Raw genomic sequence first — 21,090 nt, forward strand, 5'->3', positions numbered from 1 at the left:
AGTGCACTAAATCGGTCCGATTTTCACAAATAAGAATTCATATATTTGTATTTGCATAACAAAGCTAAACAAGCTCATTTAGATTTGCAATATTTCCAATAATATGGACAAGTGATATACACTGTGCTGCCACTTTATTAGGTACACCTATGTTGTGCACACAAATGGTTTGTTCCACAACGTTGCATGTCACACGACCACAGTTGTGGATATAAATGCAGCATAACAACCTTTCTAGTATCAGTTAAGCGTACAAACCGTAGCAAGAACGAGGAAAAGGAGTGATCTAACAGACTTTGAATGTGGTATGGTAGTAGGTGCAAGACGTGCTGGACAAAGCATCTCTGAAACAGCAGTTCTGAACTTTTCATACACCACAGTTTCAAGGGTGTATCGAGAATGGTGCAACAAACAGAAAACACCCTCTCAATGGCACACCTGTGGAAGAAAATCGCTTGTTGGTGACAGAGGTCAGAGGAAGATGGCTAGAATTGTGCAAGCGCACAGACAGGCCACAATATCGGCACATCATGTCAGAATACAACCTTAGTGCGCAGAACAAAATATTGCAATGGACCACTAGTAGCACTTTGTCGCGAATGGGCTAAAACAGCCGACGGCCACATCGCATACCTTTGTTATCAATGAAGAACAAGAGAGCACGCCTCCTGTGGGCACAACACCAGCACTGGACTATGGAGGATTGGAAAACAGTTGCTTGGTCTGATGAGTTGAAGTTGCTGGTGCATCATGTTAATGGAAGGCTCAGAATATGGCGAAAACAACATGAATCCAGACCCATCATATCGGATGACTACTCTGCAAGCAGTGGGGGCAGTGTTATGGTGTGGGGAATGTTTTCTTGGCATACGTTGGGTCCATTGATACCAATACATTCATGTCTGAATGCCACATCGTACCTAAACATCGTTGCTGACCAAGTGCATCCATTCATGTTGACAGTTTATCCTCAGTCAGATGGTTACTTCCAGCAGGATAATGCACAGGTGCACAAAGCCCAAATAACTATGGAATGGTTTCAGGAACAAGAAAATGACTCTTCTTTGCTGCAGTGGCCCACTCAGTCAACGGATCTCAATCCTATTGAACATCTTTGGGATGAGCTGGAAAGGGCTGTTCAATGAAGGCCTACAGCTCTGTTGAATCTCCAGGAACTGCGTGACACACTCATGTCTACATTCCTGCACGTTTTCAGCATCTTGTTCGATACATGCCTGGACAAATTCAGGCTGTTTTGAAGGCTAAAGGAGGCTCAACAAGCTACTAGGTAGGTGTACCTAATAAAGTGGCAGCACAGTGTAGGTTCTTGCAGTCTTGACAGTGAAAGGAATGCACTTTTTCTGATATGAGCATAAGGCATAATACAATCTAGGAGTATATGTCTGATAGTAAGTGGTGATGAACAGTGAATGCAGGGCGGTGGGTCCTCTCCCATGAGCAGGTACATATGGATTGGATGTGTATGCCTATATGTAATCTCGCTAGTACAACCTCTTCCGGCCTGTAGCTAGAATTCCATAATTCTGGTTTCTCTTTGATTTGGAGCAATTTATTGTTTATTTGTGACTTCCAGGTTTCGGACCACTGAATTGTACAGTGTTTTTTTTAATAATCTAAATAAATAATCTATATAATCTATATATGGCACATGGTAATTTGCTGGTGTATTGTTTGGTTGTTTGGCTGCCTGATCTGCTCTCTCATTATCTGTGATATCAGAATGCCCTGGGATTCAACAAAATTTCACTGAGTGATTTTCACTTGGTAGATGATTTAAACAGGATAAGATTTGTTTTACGATGTGATCGATATTGAAAACTTATTGTCCAATGCAGAGACAACACTCATGGAATTGGTGTATATTATTATTATTATTAGCCATATGGTGCAAGGAAGCCTGAGGCTTATGCTGCACCAGCAAAAAAAAAAAAAAAAAAAAAAATCTGAATTACCCTTGGGGGAGGGGGAAAAGAGAGAGAGAGAGAGAGTCAGAAGTAGAAGGGAATCACCAAGAAAGAGAAGAATGATGATATCCAGCTCAGGATCCTGGGTGTGCCAAGCCCGTGTGATGTATTGAGGTATTGAGTCTAATCAGTGCACTTTTCCTAGCCAAGCCAGCAGCACCATAATTTACACGAGACAGATGTAGAAGAGAGTATCTATCAGCACTTCATTTCAGGGCAGAAATGGATCTGAGCAAATTAAGTTTTTTCAGGCAGACAGTTTGGAGATATGTTATGTGAGAAATAAAGTTAAGTTTGGTGTACAGCATTAAACCTAGGAAACAGATTATGGTGAGAGGGTTCAGGTGATTCTTTAGCTGAAGTTTTGGTTCTGGAAGCAGCTTGTGTTTTTTGCAGAAGTGAATTGCAACTGTTTTTTGTTCTTATATACGATATCCATTTTTCATTGTCCATATTTCTAACTTATTTAGGGATAAGTTGTAGCTATCTTTCAAATGGCATGAATATTTTTTTTTAACTGCAAGGTATAGTGAGATCATCAGCGTGCATATATAGTTCTACAATATTGGGAATGTTCTGAGTAATAGTGTTCAGACTAAATGAAAAAACAGTAGCACTAAGTATTGATCCTTGTGGAACCCCTTCTTCCTGAGTAAAGATATGAGAAAGCACAGTTTGATAACATACTTGAAAGGTTCTGTGTTGAAGAAAGTTTTGAATGAATTTTAGTAAATGTCCTCATAATCCTAGGGAGTAAAGTTCTTGCAATATGCCACACCTCCAGGTTGTATTGAAAGCCTTTTCAATATCCAAAATTACCATTACAAGGTGTTAATTTTTCTCATAAGCATTACGGATATTAGTCTCTGCTTTCACCATGAGATCCAAAGTGGTTATATTTTCTCGGAATCCAAACTTATTGTTGTTTAGCAGCTTGTCAGTTTCAAGAACTCAAGTAAGTCATCTGTGTATCATGTTTTCTAGAGTTTTACCTAGACAACTGGTAAGGGAGATTGGTCGATAATTTTGTGGAAGTGATTGATCTTTTCCTGGTTTGGGAAAGGCTAAAATAACGGAATGATGCCAGGTAGAGGGATATGTACCTTCAAGAAAGATCCGGTTAAAGGAAGTTATTAGTAAGTTCACATCTGTATTGTTTAGATGTTTTAGCATTACATAAAAGATTCCATCAGCTCCGGCAGTGCTACTAGGTGATCTATTTAATGCTGTTTGGAGTTCAAACAGACAAAAAGGTTGATTGTAGGCAAGAGACTGAGCAGTTTGGAAATTTACCTTGTTTCTTTCTGCTAAGGCTTTAATTTGTAGAAAGGAAGCATCATAAGTTGTATGGCGGACGTTTCAGAAAAAGTCTCTGCAAGTGCATTAGCCATTTCTTATGCATTTTTGGTTAAGACTGGAACAGAAACCGGTAGATATTTACCATTTAGATATCAAACTTTTTTCCATATAATTAGATTGCTAGTATCCTTTGTGATAGAGGAAGCAAACGTATCCATGAATCTTTTTTGGCATTTCTTCTGATTTGTTGTGCTTTTGCCTTAAGCCTTTTAAATTGAATTAGGTTGCTGGCGATTGGAAACTTGCGGAACAGATTCCAGGCTTTATTTCTTTCCATTTTTGCTATAGTACAAGCATCATTCCACTAGTGTTTAAGGTTTCTGTATTTGAAAGTAAAAGACTGTGGTATTGCTTGAGAAGCTGCTGCCAGTATTTGCTTAGTAATGTGCTCAGTTACATTGTCAATGGACGCTAGTCGTATCAATTGGCTATCAAAGGAGATGGAGGCAGAATACTTTTTCCAATTTGTTTTAGGGAATTTCCATATTACCTGATGATCAGAGCAAGGCATCTGCATTGTTTGAATTCTGCATGTAATTGGGAAATTATCACAGTTGTACAGATCATTTAAAACTGTTCAATCTATAATGGGAAATAATTGAGGGGAACAAATAGATAAGTCAATTGCTGACATAGATCCTGTGGAGAGGTGAGTGTAGGTATTATGACCAGTGTTCAGCAATGTTAGGTTCAGTTGTTCTATGAGCTTTTTTATCAAGTGTCCTCTGTTATCCATGTGAGCAGATCCCCATAGTGGAGGATGTGCACTGAGGTCACCAAGAATACAGAGGGGGGAGGAGATGGTATTTGTTTTATAAGATCTAATTCATTCAACCTGTAGATATTGTTAGGTGGAAGGTATAATGAGACTAGAGTTTATTGTTTGTTCCACTGCTACACGTACTGCAGCGGTTTCTAAGTGGAATGTCTCTAGCTGGTATTTTACAGTCCACTAGATTTGCAATGCCTCCATGTGCACGGCTTAAAGAATTTCTATCTATACTGTAGGCTGTATAATTTCTAATTGCATAAGTTACCTGTGGATTTAAGTTAGCCTCTTGTAATCAAATGGTTACAGGGCTATATCGTGAGATGAAATCGTAGATATCATCAGTATTACTGCGTAAATCTCCACAATTCCATTGTACATCGGGCTGCATTATTTGGTTTTAGAGAGGGAAGATGAATCTGTCTGTTTCTTGTGAGAGGTAGCAGTTTGCTTTTTCATGATCATATTTAGTCTTTTCCTTTCTAGGAAAAGAAGGGTGTCCGTAATCTTTACTCTCTTCTACATTACCAGTTCCAACAGGTAAACACCCGGTCTCCATGTCATCTTCTGCATGAAGATGAATGATTTTTCTTCTTGTGCATTTATATCTTCGTTGTCCATGTTCCTTGAATTTGATTGTGGCGATTCAGTGGCACATTGCCTTTGTGGTTTCTTTTGTACTTTATCACATGATGTAATTTTAGATGGAACTGAGATTGGGGTATTGTTTGTTTCATCGACTGAAACAGGTTTGTTAGTGAGCTGATTTGTCAACAGTACAGATTGCTGCAATGGATGTGTTAGGCAGGATTGACACCTCTGTTTGGGTCGCTTGTTTGTTTGTTTGTTATTTGGTTTTTAGGAGCATTAGCAACTAAGGCCATATTGCTCCGGGGATATGCGGTGGTCATTCCCTGACCTTTCGACATCCTCCGTATTTGATGGGCATGGGCTCGAACCCCAGTCTAATCAAGAAGCATGTGCTATGCACTGCTGCTCCTGCCCGCATGGCTACGGGGGCGCTGTTTGGATCGCAACAGCTTGACAACTTTGGGTTGCAGAAGCATAGCTGTGTTTTGGCATAGTTACCTTGACTTGCCTTCTTGCTTCTTGGTATGATACTTTATTTTCGATCTTATACTTTTGTATCTTTTTTTACATTTTCCACAGGTCACATGATTTTGAATAAGCTGGTTGATCCCTCTTGCAATTTGGATTGTGGACATTAGTCAGAGACTTTGCTGTGACATTCTGCTTGATGACAATTTTTTGACCACAGTTGGGACATGTAATTTTGCCTCTGTATTTGTATGAGAATGACCAAATTTTGGCATTTGAAATATCTAAGGATTTGGAATATGTGAACTTGCAGTGCAGATACCCTGCCTAAATGAAGTTGGAAATTAGGGTTTACTAAAACTCAAAATAATATTCTTGTTGGAACAGAAATCATCCTTCTGGATCATAATTTGTCTTGTTTGTGTTACTTTCTGTTCTTAATTTCAGAACTATCTCCTCTTTGTGACGTTCAATAGATCCCACACACTTAATCACACCTTTTGAAGATTTCATTGTGTTATGTGGCATCACTTTGATTGGGATTTCACTCATAAAGGACATTTTTAATAATAATTCAGAATGCCTTGCTTGTATAGTTTCAATTAATAGGTCTCCTGACTGAAGTCGTTTCACCATTTTTGGTGTTCCTGCTGCATTTTCGAGACATCTCTGGTTAACAAAGGGTGAGAGCCTGCTTACCGGGTGAGTTGATAAAGAATGCATTATCAGAAAAGCTGGTGGTTCTGATTTGTTAGAAACCATTCTGATTCTTTTGAAAGACCTATTTTGTGTTCCTCTTATGAAGGAACTAGATGCAAAAAATAATTTTGATATCATATATTTCGATTTTAGGAAAGCTTTTGATACTGTTGCATATGGAAGGCTACTGTACAAGTTGAAGCAGTATGGTGTTAAAGGCAAGTTTCCACAATGGATAAACGGATGGCTGAGTGGGAGAAGACAGAGTGGAAATCAATGGACACTGCTCTTCATAGACTAACGCTATTAGTGGAGTACCCCAGGGGTCCATGTTGGGCCAACTGTTTTCTGTATTTATCAATGATATTGATCTAGGTATATCATGTTTAATGTACAAGTTTGCAGATGATACAAAGGTTGGTAGGGTTGTTAATGACAGTAAGGATATAATGACAGTAAGTATGCTACTCCAACAGGATCTAGAAAAGTTGAGCAGTTGGGCTGAGAGATGGCAACTGAAGTTTAATATTGACAAATGCAAAGTACTGCCTATGGGTAGCAGTAACCCCAGAGTAACATACCAACTGTGTGGTACCATACTCATGGTAGTGGAGAATGAAAAAGACCTGGGGGTAATCATGCAGTCAGTTATGAGGTTTTCTGAACAGTGCAGACAGCCTGCAAGAGTAGCTCATGGGGTCTTGTCAATGATATATAGGAATTTTGCTAGCAGGGGTAAGGAGATAATTATCTCCTTATATAAGGCAGTGGTAAGGCCACACCTCCAGTATTGCATACAGGTCTCGAGGCTTCATTTTAGGAAGGATGTAGAGCTGTTGGAACAAGCACAGAGCAGGGCAAAGAGATTGGCGCGGGGAACAAAGGGTTCTCTTATCAAGAAAGGCTTAAGTTCTGCAAACTGCAGCATACCATATGGCCAATAATAATAATAATCTGGAGACTAGGCACCTGTGAAGTGACTACTGAGGTGTATAAGACTTTGAATGGTTTGAGCAAGCTCAATGCTGATGGGATTCTTTGTCTTGCTCAGATTCTGCATCTGAGGCGGCATAAATTCAGATTGAGGAAAGACAGTTGTAGAATAGATGTGCGGAAATTTGCCTTTATTCAGTGGGTGGTTGATTGCTGGAACAAACGTCCTTCTGTCGCTCTGGAAGTTGACAGCTTAAATAAATTTAAGCCTAAGTAGACAAATGTTTGGAGTGAATGGATGGGTGAAATGGGAATGGTTTTTTTGGCTGATACTATATACAGTGAAACTTCCCTTTAACGGACAGCCATGGGGAACGAAAATGTGTCCGTTAGAGAGAAGTGTCCACTAACAAGAAGTCTGAGGGAGGAAAAAAAAAAAGAAAGAAAGAAAAATCGCTAAACGTTTAATGTAAAATTAAATTAAAATATATACAGATTTTGAACAATATTTTTGTAAATAATATACAATTACATACACAAGAGATAAAGAAAAATCGTTAAACATTTAATGTAAAATTAAATTAAATTATATACAGATTTTGCACAATATTTTTGTAAATAATATACATACAATTGTGCTATGCATATTATGACTTTATCTTAAGAAAAATACATACAGTAATCACTTATTTTCTTCTGCACCTTCTTCCGGATGATAATTTTGTTTTGAACATTTGTTTGGAGTGAAGAAACCATCGAAAGTCCTTCAGTATCTTCTTCAGCGGCGAAAAACATTTTTAAATGATTGATTTGTATGAGCGCTTCTTCTATTTTCATCAGTGGTTCGTCATTAATATGTTCTTCGACAGAATGACCTCCTTCCATTTCTTCATCCTCACGAGGAACTTCTTAAAAAATATTGATGATAATGTCGTTGTTATCTAGAGCACCATCTTCTGTAGTGAGGTTTGAGTCTATATCTTTGTAGCCAGGGTCACTTGTAGCGGAAGTATCGTACATTATCAATAGATGTTGAAGTTCTTGTTCTTCTTGGTGCTCCACATTGCTGTTCACAACTTCAATTTTTGCGTTTGAGAAGCCAGACTTTACAAAACAGTTCACGACAGTTTGTTTTCTAATTGCGTTTACTGAAGAGGAAATCCATTGAATCGCATCTAGGATGCTGAGTTTCTTTGCAAGGTCACTCGCACATGTTACATCGTTCATGTTTGCAATGAGATGTCTTAAAACACGTTTTCTGTAGTGAAGTTTAAAATTTTTTATTATCCCTTGATCCAAGGGCTGACACTCTGCAGATGTGTTTGGTGGCAGAAAAACAATTTGAATGTTGGACAATTCAATGTGCGGGTGAGATCCAGCATTATCCATGAAAAGAATAATTTTTCTATTTTGACGAATCATGTTTTGGTTAAAGTGACTTATCCATTCGCTCATGATATCTCGTGTCATCCACGCTTTTTTATTAGACTTCCAGTCAACATTCAAAAGATTCAACTTTATGCCCTTGAAACAATGAGGATTTTGTGGTTTTCCTATAACAAGAGGTTGTCCAAAGTCTCCCAGCATATTTGTACATAATAGTACAGTCAAGCGTTCCTTAGAAATTTTTCCGCCCTGGCACTTTTCGTTTTTTTAGACTCATTGTTTTTTCAGGAAGAGCTTTAAAAAACAACCCTGTTTTGTCACAGTTGTAAATATCCTTAGCTTCAAAATGATGGCATAAATCTTCCGATTTAACAGTCCATTCTGTTACAACCCCAGTATCAACAGATCCACCTTCACCACTTACGGTTTTCCAAGAAATTTTATGCCAAGTTTTGAACTTGTCTAGCCATCCCACAAAAGCTTTGAACTCATTTACTCGCATAGATTTCGCAACCTCCAAAGCCTTTTCCCTAATAATAGGCCCATTAATGGGAATTTTTTTAGCACGTGCGTGACAAAACCACTCATACATAACATTGTCAATTTGAAGTCCAACAGTTTTCGGGAATGATTTTTGAACCTGATCATTTCCGTGTTGCCAAAATTGTTTGAGCAGTTCATTTTTTTCCTTTAGGATGTCGCTTACCTGCGTCTTCCTGATTTTGCATTTTGCAGCGAGGTTGCGAACACTATTTTTTTGCCGATCATACGCATTAATGAGTTCGACTTTATCTTTTAAAGTTAAATGTTTACGAGAAGATAAAGTCGAACTCATTAATGCGTATGATCGGCAAAAAAATAGTGTTACAGTGCACAAAGACATTGTACACTTCACACGACACTGAACAAAACTGAAAACTGAAACTCAAAAGACGAAAGGCCGACCAAATTCGCCCCCCCCCCCCTGCACACACCAAATTCATCAGAAGTTTTACACGTTCCTTTAAATTCTTGAAGAAGGGTTTAGAACCGTGATGTAAGCCTTGATAAAATTCAGAGAATCGGAAATAGAAAATAAACACACGATTGAGGCAATACGTGGAAGAAACGTTCCTAGAAAAAGGGCCGTGAGCTCACCCCCTGTCCGTTATGGGGAGATCAAATTAAGTGCTAATCTAAATGAAACAGTGCAGGTTGCCTGTGTGCGTCCGTTACAGAGAATGTCCGCTAGACAGAAGCTGCAAACACGTTAAAACCAATGGAGGTGAGTTGGGAATTTGAAAATGTCCGTTGTAGAGAGATGTCCGTTAACAAGAGGTGTCCGTTAGGAGAAGTTTCACTGTATCTGCCAAACAGGCTAACAGGAGAGGTGTACCTTCAGTTCCTGCAGAATGTTCTTCCAGACCTTGATGATGATAATGTTCCACTTCAGCAATGCCAGAACATGTTGTTTATGCATGATGGTGCCCCGGCACATTTTGCCGGTGCACCATCATGCACCATTACAAAATCGCTTGCTTTCTTGCCTCGTATGCATTTACTAATGCTAATAACAATACATGCGAAGTATGCAAGCATTCGCAAAGTTAACACTACTACATTAATATGCACAGATACACACAGGGTGTTTCAAAAATGATGGTCAATAATTCAAAGGGGAAAAGTATAAACTAAAATAAGCAAAAAACTCCCAGTAAACATCGGGCCGCAAATGAACCTTTTTCGAAATAATGCACATTTTCTGGATCCGCCACTGACTATGGGAGCACTAGTTTAGCAAAAAGTTGTGAATCCTTTGCTAAGAGTGGTTTTATTACACATAAGATAATACATTTTTAATTATTGGTTTCAACACCACAAGACTTAACAGATGTTCTGTGGTGTTGAAGGATGTTACAAAAGGTGTTCAAAATGCTGTCCTTGCATCCATATGCAGCCTTGTAGTGTTCTCTGCATTGAATTTCAAATCCTCTCAGGCATTCCTGGGTCATTTCTGATTTGCTGAATGGCTCCTTCAACCCAACGCTGCAATTCCTCAACTGTGTTAATGTCAGAAGCATACACTAAGCTTTTTACATGACCCCAGATACAAAAATCCATAGGATTTAAGTCTGGTGATCTGGGAGGCCACATTACAGGCCTTCCTCTCCTATCTACCGTTGAACATAGCTTCTAGTTAGATACTGGGTCACAACTCGAGCAAAATGTGCCAGTGCACAATCATGAATAAACAACATGTTCAGGCTTTGCTGAAGTGGAACGTTATCATCATCAAGGTCTGGAAGAACATTCTGCAGGAACTGAAGGTACAGCTCTCCTGTTAGCCTCTTTGGCAGAAAGTGAATGAGAAACGTCGCTGATGTCTTTACTTGTGAATTGCATTAGGATTTTCATCGGACCAAACGTGACAGTTATGAAAATGAAAAATATCATCATGAGTAAACCCAGCTTCGTCAGTGAACAAAATGTTGTTTAAAAATTGGGGATTCAGGACATTGTTGTTGCATCCACTGGCAGAAGTTCACTCTGGGAGGGAAGTCTGTATTGCTGATACCTTGTACATGTTGGATATGGTAGAGGTACAGTAATTGGCGATGTAAAATTCGCCACACACTGCTATGACTCAGTATACACTCTTGCAGAGCAACCCTCCTTGTCGAAATTCTTAGATTTTGTTCTGTTCTTTCTAATATCCTTTCCTTAATATCAGGTGTTATGCTTCTGGGCCTACCTGCTCATACTCCATGTGCGAAGCACCCATGTTCTCTAAGGCGTTGATGTACCTTGATGAATGTATGCCTGTTGGGCTGCATTTGGTGGGGAAATGCTTCTTGGTATAAATATGCAGCCTCGAGTGCACTGCTGTTGGCTTTACCATACATTAAGTGCATGTCCACATACTCTTTGTTGACTATCCTTTGACAAGTACTAGTATGCCTGCTACGTCTCAGAGCATTGAGAGAGGGGAAAGGGAGAGAATGAGCATGCGTATAAACAAATGAGTAAGTGGTGGATCCCAACTAGAAATGTGAAATATCTCAAAAATGATTCACTTAAGGACCCATGTTTACTAGGCTTTTTTTGCTTGTTGCAGTCGGTACAATTCACCTTATTGTATATATAAAAAAAAAAAAAAAAAAAAAAAATTAACTTGGAATACATAAGAAACATTCATTTTTTGTAAGGATAAGAGAATTGAACAAAACTGAATAAATTTATACAGTTCTGTATAAAGCTAAATGTTCTTAAGAATTTTCATCTGTTCATTAATTTAACTTTAGTGGTGGGGGACACCATTATAAATAAGATGAAAAATTTCTAAATTACTATCTAAGAACTTTCCATAATTTTTTGGTTAGCAATCCTTATCAGATTATCCACTAAATATAACGTATATTTAAAGAGAAAAACATTTGTAGTGTCAGTTCTTTTGATTATATTCCAGAAAACTTTGAACTCCAAATAAGTGATCACATATAACAGAAGAAAAATGCATGGGATGTATATAAATTATCAGGTGACACAGAAGCCTATGGTAGATATAAATTGTAATCAAGTCACAAAAGAGGTTAGGAAACCGAAGGCAGATTATGAGAAATCTTTGGCAAAGGATGCTAAGAAAAACAGCAAGGATTTCTTTACTTATATAAACTCTAGAAGGAATGGGATGAATCAGATTGGTCCACTTGATATGGATAGTGACTATTGATGATCCTGCTGAGATAGCTCACAAACCGAATGAGTATTTTGCATCTACATTCAACACATGAGGAATTCTGTATGGATGTTGAGGACAGAAGCTTATTAAACTATAACAGGGAGCTTAATGATTTTTGTTGTTGTTATTTGGTTTTTAGGAGCATTAGCAACTAAACTAAGGTCATATTACTCAGGGATATGTGGTGGTCATTCCCTGACCTTTCCGCATCCTGCGTATTTGGTGGTGATGGGCTCGAACCCTGGTCTAATCAAGAAGCGTGTGCTATGCACTGCTGCTCCTTCCCACCTGGCTACGGAGGCGCCTAATGATTTTGTAATAACTGAGAGAAAAGTGGAGGAGAAATTGTTGAAGTTAAACATAAGAAGGCACCTGGAGCAGATAGGATCTATCCAGTTATATTAAAGGAAGAAGTGAGGGAAATAACCAAACCCCTAGCCATAATTATGAGAGCATCCTTAGATTCAGGGAAGATTCTCATGGACTGGAGAGGTGCAAATGTATCCCCAGATCACAAAGGGGCATCAAAGGGTGACACGAGTAATTACAGACCTGTTAGTTTAACTTTTGTTCTGGGGAAAATAATGGAGTCACTGGTTAAAGAAGAATTGCAGGATCATCTAGACAAGACTGCAGTAATAATTCAGACACAGTATGGGTTTCTTAAGGAAAAGCCTTGTCTGACAAATTTGACTGAATACTATGATGTGGCTACAAAGGAACTGGATGAAAAAAAAATAATAATTTTGATATCATATACACGTAGCCCTCGATTTACATCCAGGTTAGGTTCCTGGGGGGGAGGCGCAAATGGAACCCTTTATATAACGGAGTCAATCGGAAATCAGAGTTAGGTACCAGGCACCAAAATTTTTACCTACCACTTTGCATCGATTATTTTATTTTATTAGCATTCTTCATAGTTGTAGTAATAGTCGTTGGAGGCATATTCATAGTCCTACACACATTAGGATGGCTTTCACCAGATTCCATCCTCCAAATATTGCAATAGGATTCAATGAACTTCTTTTACCAGATGTGGCATTTCTTTATTCTATTAAATTAATAACTTTATAACACGATTGGCAAAAGCTGCACGCGACTATCACCATTATTATTTAATTTATTAATAGCACAGTTAATAAAAAATGCTAGCGTAATAAATTTCCAACATGCGTAAATAGCGTAAACAACAACCAATTGAATGGTTCACCGCATGGACCTTTACTACCTGCATCCATTAGTGGTTACTTTGAGGGCAGGAATCTTTCTAGTCTCTCATACGGAGGTGCTAATTGCTGATTACCTCAGATTGTCCTAAATCATGTGAACAGTGGATAGCACAGTATGATGCCAATAAATTTTGTCTGACGATTTTAAACTTTCAATTTATAAAAAAATTGCTAAAAAAAATTTTGCAAAAATAAAAATGGCATTGCGGTTAGTGATTGGTGCTATTGCAAATCGGATCAGCGCAAAATGAGGACTACTTGTAGTTGGATCTTAGGAAAGCTTTTGATACTGTTGTGCATGGAAGACTGTTGTTTTGTATATTTATCAATGATATTGATGAATGTATAGCAGGCTTAATATCCAAGTTTGCAGATGATGCAAAGGTTAGCAGAGTTGTTAATGGCAGTGTGTTACTGCAACAGAATATAGAAAAGTTGCACAGATGGGTTGAGAAGTGGAAACTAAAGTTAAACATTAACAAATGCAGAGTACTGCACACGGGTAGAAGTAACCCCAGAGAAACGTACCAAACTTCATGGTACATTTCTCTGGGGATTCTAAGTAAATTATGGTGGTAGAAAATGAATAAGACCTGGGAGTAATTGTGAAGTCAGATATGAAGTTTTCTGAGCAGTATAGACAACTGCCAGAACAGGTCATGGGGTATTGGGAATGATATACAGGAATTTTGCTAGTAGGGAAAAGGAGGTGATTATCCCCTTGTATAAAGCAATGGTCAGGCCATGCCTTGAGTACTGCATACAGGTCTCGAGGCCTCATTTTAGAAGAATGGAGAGTTGCCTGAGATAGTACAGAGAAGGGAAACAAGATTGGTGAGGGAACAAAAAGGGGTCTTCTTACCAAAAAAGGCTTAAGTTCTGTAAATTGCAGCATCTGGAGACTATGCACCTGTGAGGTAATCTGATTGTATAAGGCCTTGAATGGGTTGAGCAGGGTCAATTCTAATGGGATTCTTCCTTTTGCTCAGATTACTAACCTGAGGGGGCATAAATTCAAATTAAGGAAGGTCAGTTGTAGAACAGATGTGCAGAAATTTGTCTTTAGCCAGTCGGTAGATGATTGTTGCAACAAACTTCGATCCATCTTTGTGGAAGTTGATAGCTTAAATAAATTCAAGGAGGTACTGGACAAACTAAGTGCCTCCGTGGCCAGGTAGGAAGCAGCAGCAGTGGGTAGCACACGCTTCTTGATTAGACCGGGGTTTGAGCCCGTCACCACCAAATACGGAGGATGCGGAAAGATCAGAGAATGACCACTGCATATCCCGGAGCAATATGGCCTTAGTTGCTAATGCTCCTAAAAACCAAACAACAACTGGACAAACTTTTAGAGGGAATGGATGTGTGAGATGGTTTTTTTTTTTTGCTGATACTACATAAGATTTATTTCTTGCATCACTTGTCTCTAATACTACTACATCAGATTGACAAAGTTAACTTTTAAATGCTTAAAAAAAAAAAAAAAGGAAAGAAAGAAAGAAATACTACTTTTAATATAGTAATAAAAGTATTATTCCTTGCATGTTTTTCTGTGTGTGTATGAATAACTGTTTATTTCAGAGAACAAATAACATTCCTTTTATGTGTTAAAACTGGATGTAAGTTACATATTAGGTATAGGACATGAGCATGCCCACATGCACCTTTGTAAATATATATTTTTTCTTAATCTGTTATTTCCCCCATTAGGACTAATGGCATTACTCAGGTGGGTAAGGAAACGATGCCTAGTTGTCAGGTAGCTGAATTGAATTGTGAGGGTTATATTACTATTATTAAGTTTTAGCAAGAGCTTAGGCCTTCGTAGCCGAGTGCAGTAGCACACGCTCTTTGAGTAGACCGGGGTTCAAGCCCCTGACTGCTAAATACGGTCGATCTGTCAACCTGTACTGGATGTGGCAGATTATGGTCCATTTCCCTTAGCATGAATTGTTGAGGAGGCTTCCATCCTGCAGTGGGTTGATAATGGCTGCAGTTTACTTTTTTTTTTTTTTAGCAAGAACTTATGTTTTTTATACAGGACTCACTTCTTAACCTGTATGGCTTGAAGACATGGAATTTAAAATGAAAGTTAAATTAAATTAAAAAATGTCCCAAGGAAAAGGAGTGCACTGCTCATTTCTCAGATTTTCATACATAATTAAAATTGTGATATGAGCTGAGTTACCAAGAGCCTTAACGGGATACTTTTGTAAAATGTCATTAATTAGTTATTCCAAGAAAAGAGAGTGTGTTTTTATAGATGTAACTTAACTCGCAGGATCCACAACTAAAGCATGTGTTTGAAATTTTATATGTGTAGACGCCATATTGGTGAAAGGTTAGCTGGTAATTTTATATTAAGAATTATATTTTGTGAAGCTTCATATAATAATAGTTTATAATTTGAATTTAATTTCATTAAGGTTATTGAATCTATTTGACGGTTATGATTATGTGACTGTGATGTTGGCTAAGTTCTGTTACAGAATAATTGGATTGAAGAATATTTCTACGATAATAGGCTCTAGTATTTGCAATTTCAGTTGATCCAAATTTTGCATTTGTGCTGTCTGTATAGCATGCATTACAGTCATGTTGACATTTGATATCGTGTTATATATTTGGTTATATTATTATTAACATCCACATATGGCTTATAGTGTCTTTCTTTTAATAAACTAATTTCATTTGCTAGAGGAAATTATGTATTTCCTGTTTCAAGTAATCAATTAGATGAGAAAACAGTTTCATATTAAACACTAATCAAAATCATAAACTGAAAAAGAAAAGGAAACATAATGAATATACATCACAGAAAGCAAGAATCAAGTATTTAACACCCTACTGAATTATCTAAAGTACAAACTGAATTATCTAAAGAAAATACAGAATCTTGCAACAGGATGAAACAATGACATCTTTCAAGCAACAAAATATTAGCAATTTTCTTTAAAATTGTATAAGTATGTACAGTACATAATGGGAAAATAATGATAAAAATGTAAATTACTGCATTTTCTTTCAGTAAATTTTGTCCAGTTTTTACACTCTAGACAGCCTATATTTAAAATTCATTATCCAAAAAAAGAAAAAAAAAAAAAAAATGAAAATGATTTGGATAACTTGGATTCTACTCTTTAGTGAAGCTTTTCATATTTCTACAAATAAAATGACAGTGAATTAATAATGCTCATTACTTCAGACATGTCTTTATATAAAAAATTACCAAGATTCTTTTGCCTTTCTGGTAACAGAAACTGTGGCCTTAATAACAAATGACAGCGAAGAAGTCGTTTTCTAACTCGTTGAGGACCTTCTGTAGGTTCCAATTCCCATGCAGATGGGAAAGAATCACTAAAGTGCCATGATGATCTGAAATAAAATCAAATAACAAAACAGCTATCATTCTCACTAAATACTTTTTTTTATATTTTTTATTATACATATGAATTGACAATGGAAAAATTTAAACTAATCTGCATTTTATATAACATTCAACTTTTATAAATGCAAAAAATTAATTAACAAGCAGCTTGTAGTAAAAGGTCAGTTATTTACAAAAAGTAAAATTCTATGAATTCACTTCCCAATAAAACAGCTTTTATAACTATATATAACAGAATTAACTGTTACATTGAATCATCCATAGCAGAACTACTGTTATCACCCCCATTGCTGGTGATGTTTCTCAGGAAGGCATTCCAATCTGGGGATGTAAGACAGACTTCTCTGAGTGTAGTGTGCATCAAGTGCAAATCCAAAAGAGAGGGGGGGGGGGAACTTGAATTTTACCAATTCTCCCTTCACCTCCCCAACAAGGTGTGAATTTTTCTTAAAACATCCATAACATAATTCAAACCATTATTACTGCTCATTACTTATTACATTACCTTGTTTTTTGGAAAAAAAATCCTGTAAATGAAAACTGGAAACAAACCAAATCTGCCATAAGAACAATTAATTCCAAAATGTTCGGCACCTGCAACATTCACAAATAGCATTCAAGGAATTTCAAGAATCAGCCATTCAAATTTATATTTAGAACTAACAGCAACCACTATAAATCAAAATGCTTCACAACTGGTGTAATGTAAATTTAATATTTGTTTGTAAAATTAAAATAAACAGTTAAGTGTTACGTAGCCAAGTGGTCAGGAGCAAGAATGCAGAAGCATGCACTCTTTGAGTGGACCGGGTTTCAAGCCCGTGACTGCTAAATACGATTAATGTTTGTATTGATAATTTATTGTAAACTCCACTGACCTGGTGGTTGCGCCGGAATATAAACAAGAATAACCATTAGTTATAAAGTTATAAGACTGGGTGCTTAAAGTACAGTCAACCACTATGAACACCAAGCTATATTCTGCTCATTCTAATCCTGACCTCCTTCTCTAAACTTACATAATTCTGATAAATCATAAAAACATCATACGCCCTTCTTAGCTTACACTGTATGTTGTATAACCCCCAAATCTCTTTCATCCAAATCTCTTAGATCCTTTAATTCCTCTGCACCTAATCTGTATACTACTCTTAGTTTTTGTTCCCCAAGTGTATTCATTTGGTAGCATTAAACTTTAGTTGTGATTTCCTAAACCACAGTTTGCAGTTGGTCCAAATACATCTGAAGCAACATATCCTGATTCTGATCATTAATCAACCTCCCAACCTTTATGTAATCAGCCAGCTTTGGCAGCTACCACTGTATTTGATCATCAATATAATTTAGTAAAACAAGAGAGGTTCAAGCAAGTGACCCAACTTGCTACTCCAGTCGACTGTGAAGAATACCCATTTATGACCACCCTCTATCCCCTATCCTATAACCCTAATCCATTGATGGAGTTATCCTGTTATTCTGATTTGCATGGAAAGCTTTAATAAAATATATAAGGTCAAACTTATTTCTCACAAGCAACTACTTTATAACCTTGTCATAGCAATTTCATGCATTAGTAAGGAAAGATCTCTCATTCACAAAATCATCCTAATACTCATTTAGGATATGGTTCTTGTCAAGATGGTACAACAGATTCCATAACTTAATAATTTACAAAAATGAGCTAATTGATCTATAATTGGCCACCACTTCTTTAGCTGCTCTATTTTGAGTGGGGGGGGGTGACAATAGCACTTCTCCATTTCAAGGGAACAGTCATGAGTCATCTTTTTCAATATAACAGAATGAATTAGGCTTTATATACACACACACCTCTCTCTCTCTCTCTCTCTCTCTCTCTCTCTCTCTCTCTCCTCTCTCTCATCTCTCTCTCTCTCTCTCTCTCTCTCTCTCTCTCTCTTCTCTCTCTCTCCTCTCTCTCTCAGACTGGTGCTTTCCTGATATCATTATAACACTTATTTTATAAGAGTTCAAACTGGCACCACTATATTCCCCCTTGGCACAAATGTTGCTTTAATACTAGAAACAGCTTCAAAATATCTTTTCAACTCAACTACCAATTTGGCTGGATTGTCAATTATACCACCACTTTGTTGTTACAAAACATTATCAAATATACTTTGTATTAATATACAAGTAGAGCTCCTTTCTTAGCTCTCTTTGTCAGTGATTTTTCATATCAGGATAGTAATCACTGAGGATATTAGCTTTTCCAAGTCACATACAAGTGATTTTATTACACATATGATTAGTAGTCAAATGAAGCCATGTCAAGTAATAGTAGGGTGTACAATATTGAGATCCTGGTAATTTTTTCAGGTATTAATACAAAAAAATACTGGTTTTTAGCAGTGTTTTTTGTATAATTTTGTTAGTGGAAGATGCGCTATCTGCAAAGAAGCAAGTCTTTTACTGCAGATGCTGCCATAAAATTTATGATGAAAACTCTTGGAAATCAAAATTCTGAAATGGCTAGAGAATTGCATACAGCATTGAAGCTCTGCGTTTCACAAAGGCATACAAATTTATCACAGGTTCTTCAGTATTTGCAAAGTGAGACACAAAATGATTGCAAATTATTTCCCAGACTCAGTAAAGATACTATAGTGAAAATTATACTTTGCTTAATAAAACATCTTTCTCCTTCAGAATATGAAGAACAGAATTCAACCTTAGAAGACAAATGTGGAACAGAACATCAGTGTTCTGCAAATTATTTCCAAAATAAGAAATTTCCTGACTCTAATGATGTACCATCATTAAAGGTTAAACTTGAGTCAGCAATTAATGAAAGACTTAACTGTTACTGCTGAAAAAGTTCAAAGCATAGAAATCTTTAAAAAGGAAAAAACATTTTTTGAAGAAGAGGGGAATAAGGGTGGGGGGGATAAACCTGCAACTTGTCTAAAACTATCTCAGTACAAAAAATTATTCCCAGGGGCTCACATCTGGTGAGTATTGGTTTGGCACACCCAGGGTCCTGAGCTAGATATCATAATTCTTCTCTTTCTTGGTGATTCCTCTCTTTCACACTCAGGGTAACTCAGGAATTTTTTTTGTTTTGGCTGGTGCAGCATAAGCCTTAGGCTTCCTTGCACCATATGGCTAATAATAACAATAATAGCCTCATCCAGCATAGAATCTGAAAGAGCATTTTCTGCTGTTAATCAAATATGCACAAAAATTAGATTCCATTTAAACGACAACACTACTGATTACTTATGTTTCTTAAGAGCTCACTTTATTTGGACAGGTAGTATGGATACTTAAACTTAAACATAAATAAAATTTGCATTATGAATATGTATATTTTTTGTTTTTGTAATAACTGTACTTTTAATATTTTTTGTCAGAATATTTATTATTTTAATAAAAGTTTGATTTAATTTCCTTACCTTATTGCACCTAATTGTTATCAAAATTTAGTGAGAAAAATGTTTGCTTTTGGAATACCGGGATCCAGGTTTCATAAATTAAAAATACTGACATACTGGTATTAAGAATTTAACTAGTATTGTGAGCCCTAGGAGACAGCCTGTAACTATAAATGCTTTTTTCTTTTGCTCAATTAAGTTTTTCAGATCTCTTGTCATCCATTTTCCTATCTTTCTTATGCGGTACGTCTCAATTGGAAAGAATGCATTTGTGCCCATGACCTGGCGCCTCCGTAGCCAGGTGGGCAGGAGCAGCAGTGCATAGTCACACGCTTCTTGATTAGACCGGGGTTTGAGCCCGTGACCACCAAATAGGGAGGATGCAAAAAGGTCAGGGAATGACCACCGCATATCCCCGGAGCAATATGGCCTTAGTTGCTAATGCTCCTAAAAAAAAAAAAAAAAAGCTTCCTTGGACTCAGGGGAGGTCCCTATGAACTGGAGATGTGCAAATGTGACCCCAATTCAAAAAGAGGGATGAAAGGGTGACACAAGTAATTACAGACCAGTTATTTTACCTTCTGTTCTGGGAAAATTAATCAAGGCACTGGTTAAAGAAGCAGTTATTGTTATTGCATATTGCAGTTATGGTTCAGACACAGCATGGGTTTGTTAAGGCTAAGTCTTGCCTGACTAATCTGTTTAGATACTACAGTGAGGTCAAAGAGGAACTGGATGCAAAAAATAATTTTGATATCATATACTTGGATTTCAGGAAAGCTTTTGATACTGTTGCACATGGAAAACTACTGTACAAGTTAGAGCAGTATGGCATTAAGGAGGAAAGTTGCTGCTATGGATAAGGGGATGGCTGAGTGGGAGAAGACAAAGAGTGGTAATCAATGGACACTGCTCTTCATGGACTAATGTTATTAGTGGTGTCCCCCAAGGGTCTGTGTTGGGGCCTATTGTTGTATTTATCAATGATATTGATGAAGATATATCTTAGGCTTAATGTCCAAGTTCGCTTAATGTATACAGTAGGGTTGTTAGAGACACTAATGACAGTATGCTGCTGCAACAGGATCTAGAAAAGTTGAGCAGATGGGCTGAGAGGTGGCAACTGAAGTTTAACATTGGCAAATATACAATACTGCATATGGATAGCAG

General features: G+C 37.2%; 1 protein-coding gene across 2 annotated transcripts in view; it reads right to left on the reverse strand.

Annotated features, from left to right (window-relative positions):
* LOC150084630 (lysosomal-trafficking regulator-like) overlaps positions 1-21,090 on the reverse strand; it is an 813,382-nt gene that overhangs the window by 507,334 nt on the left and 284,958 nt on the right. For both annotated transcript variants that reach the window (XM_090375369.1, XM_090375368.1), the window contains exon 9: positions 16,370-16,515. In XM_090375369.1, coding sequence (XP_090231495.1) covers positions 16,370-16,515 — 146 coding nt within the window. The remainder of the gene's footprint in view (positions 1-16,369; positions 16,516-21,090) is intronic.

This window comes from Mastigoproctus giganteus, chromosome 6, assembly GCF_048544385.1.
Source record: "Mastigoproctus giganteus isolate SK-2022 chromosome 6, ASM4854438v1, whole genome shotgun sequence".
In the NCBI taxonomy this organism is placed as follows: Eukaryota; Metazoa; Arthropoda; class Arachnida; order Uropygi; family Thelyphonidae; genus Mastigoproctus; species Mastigoproctus giganteus.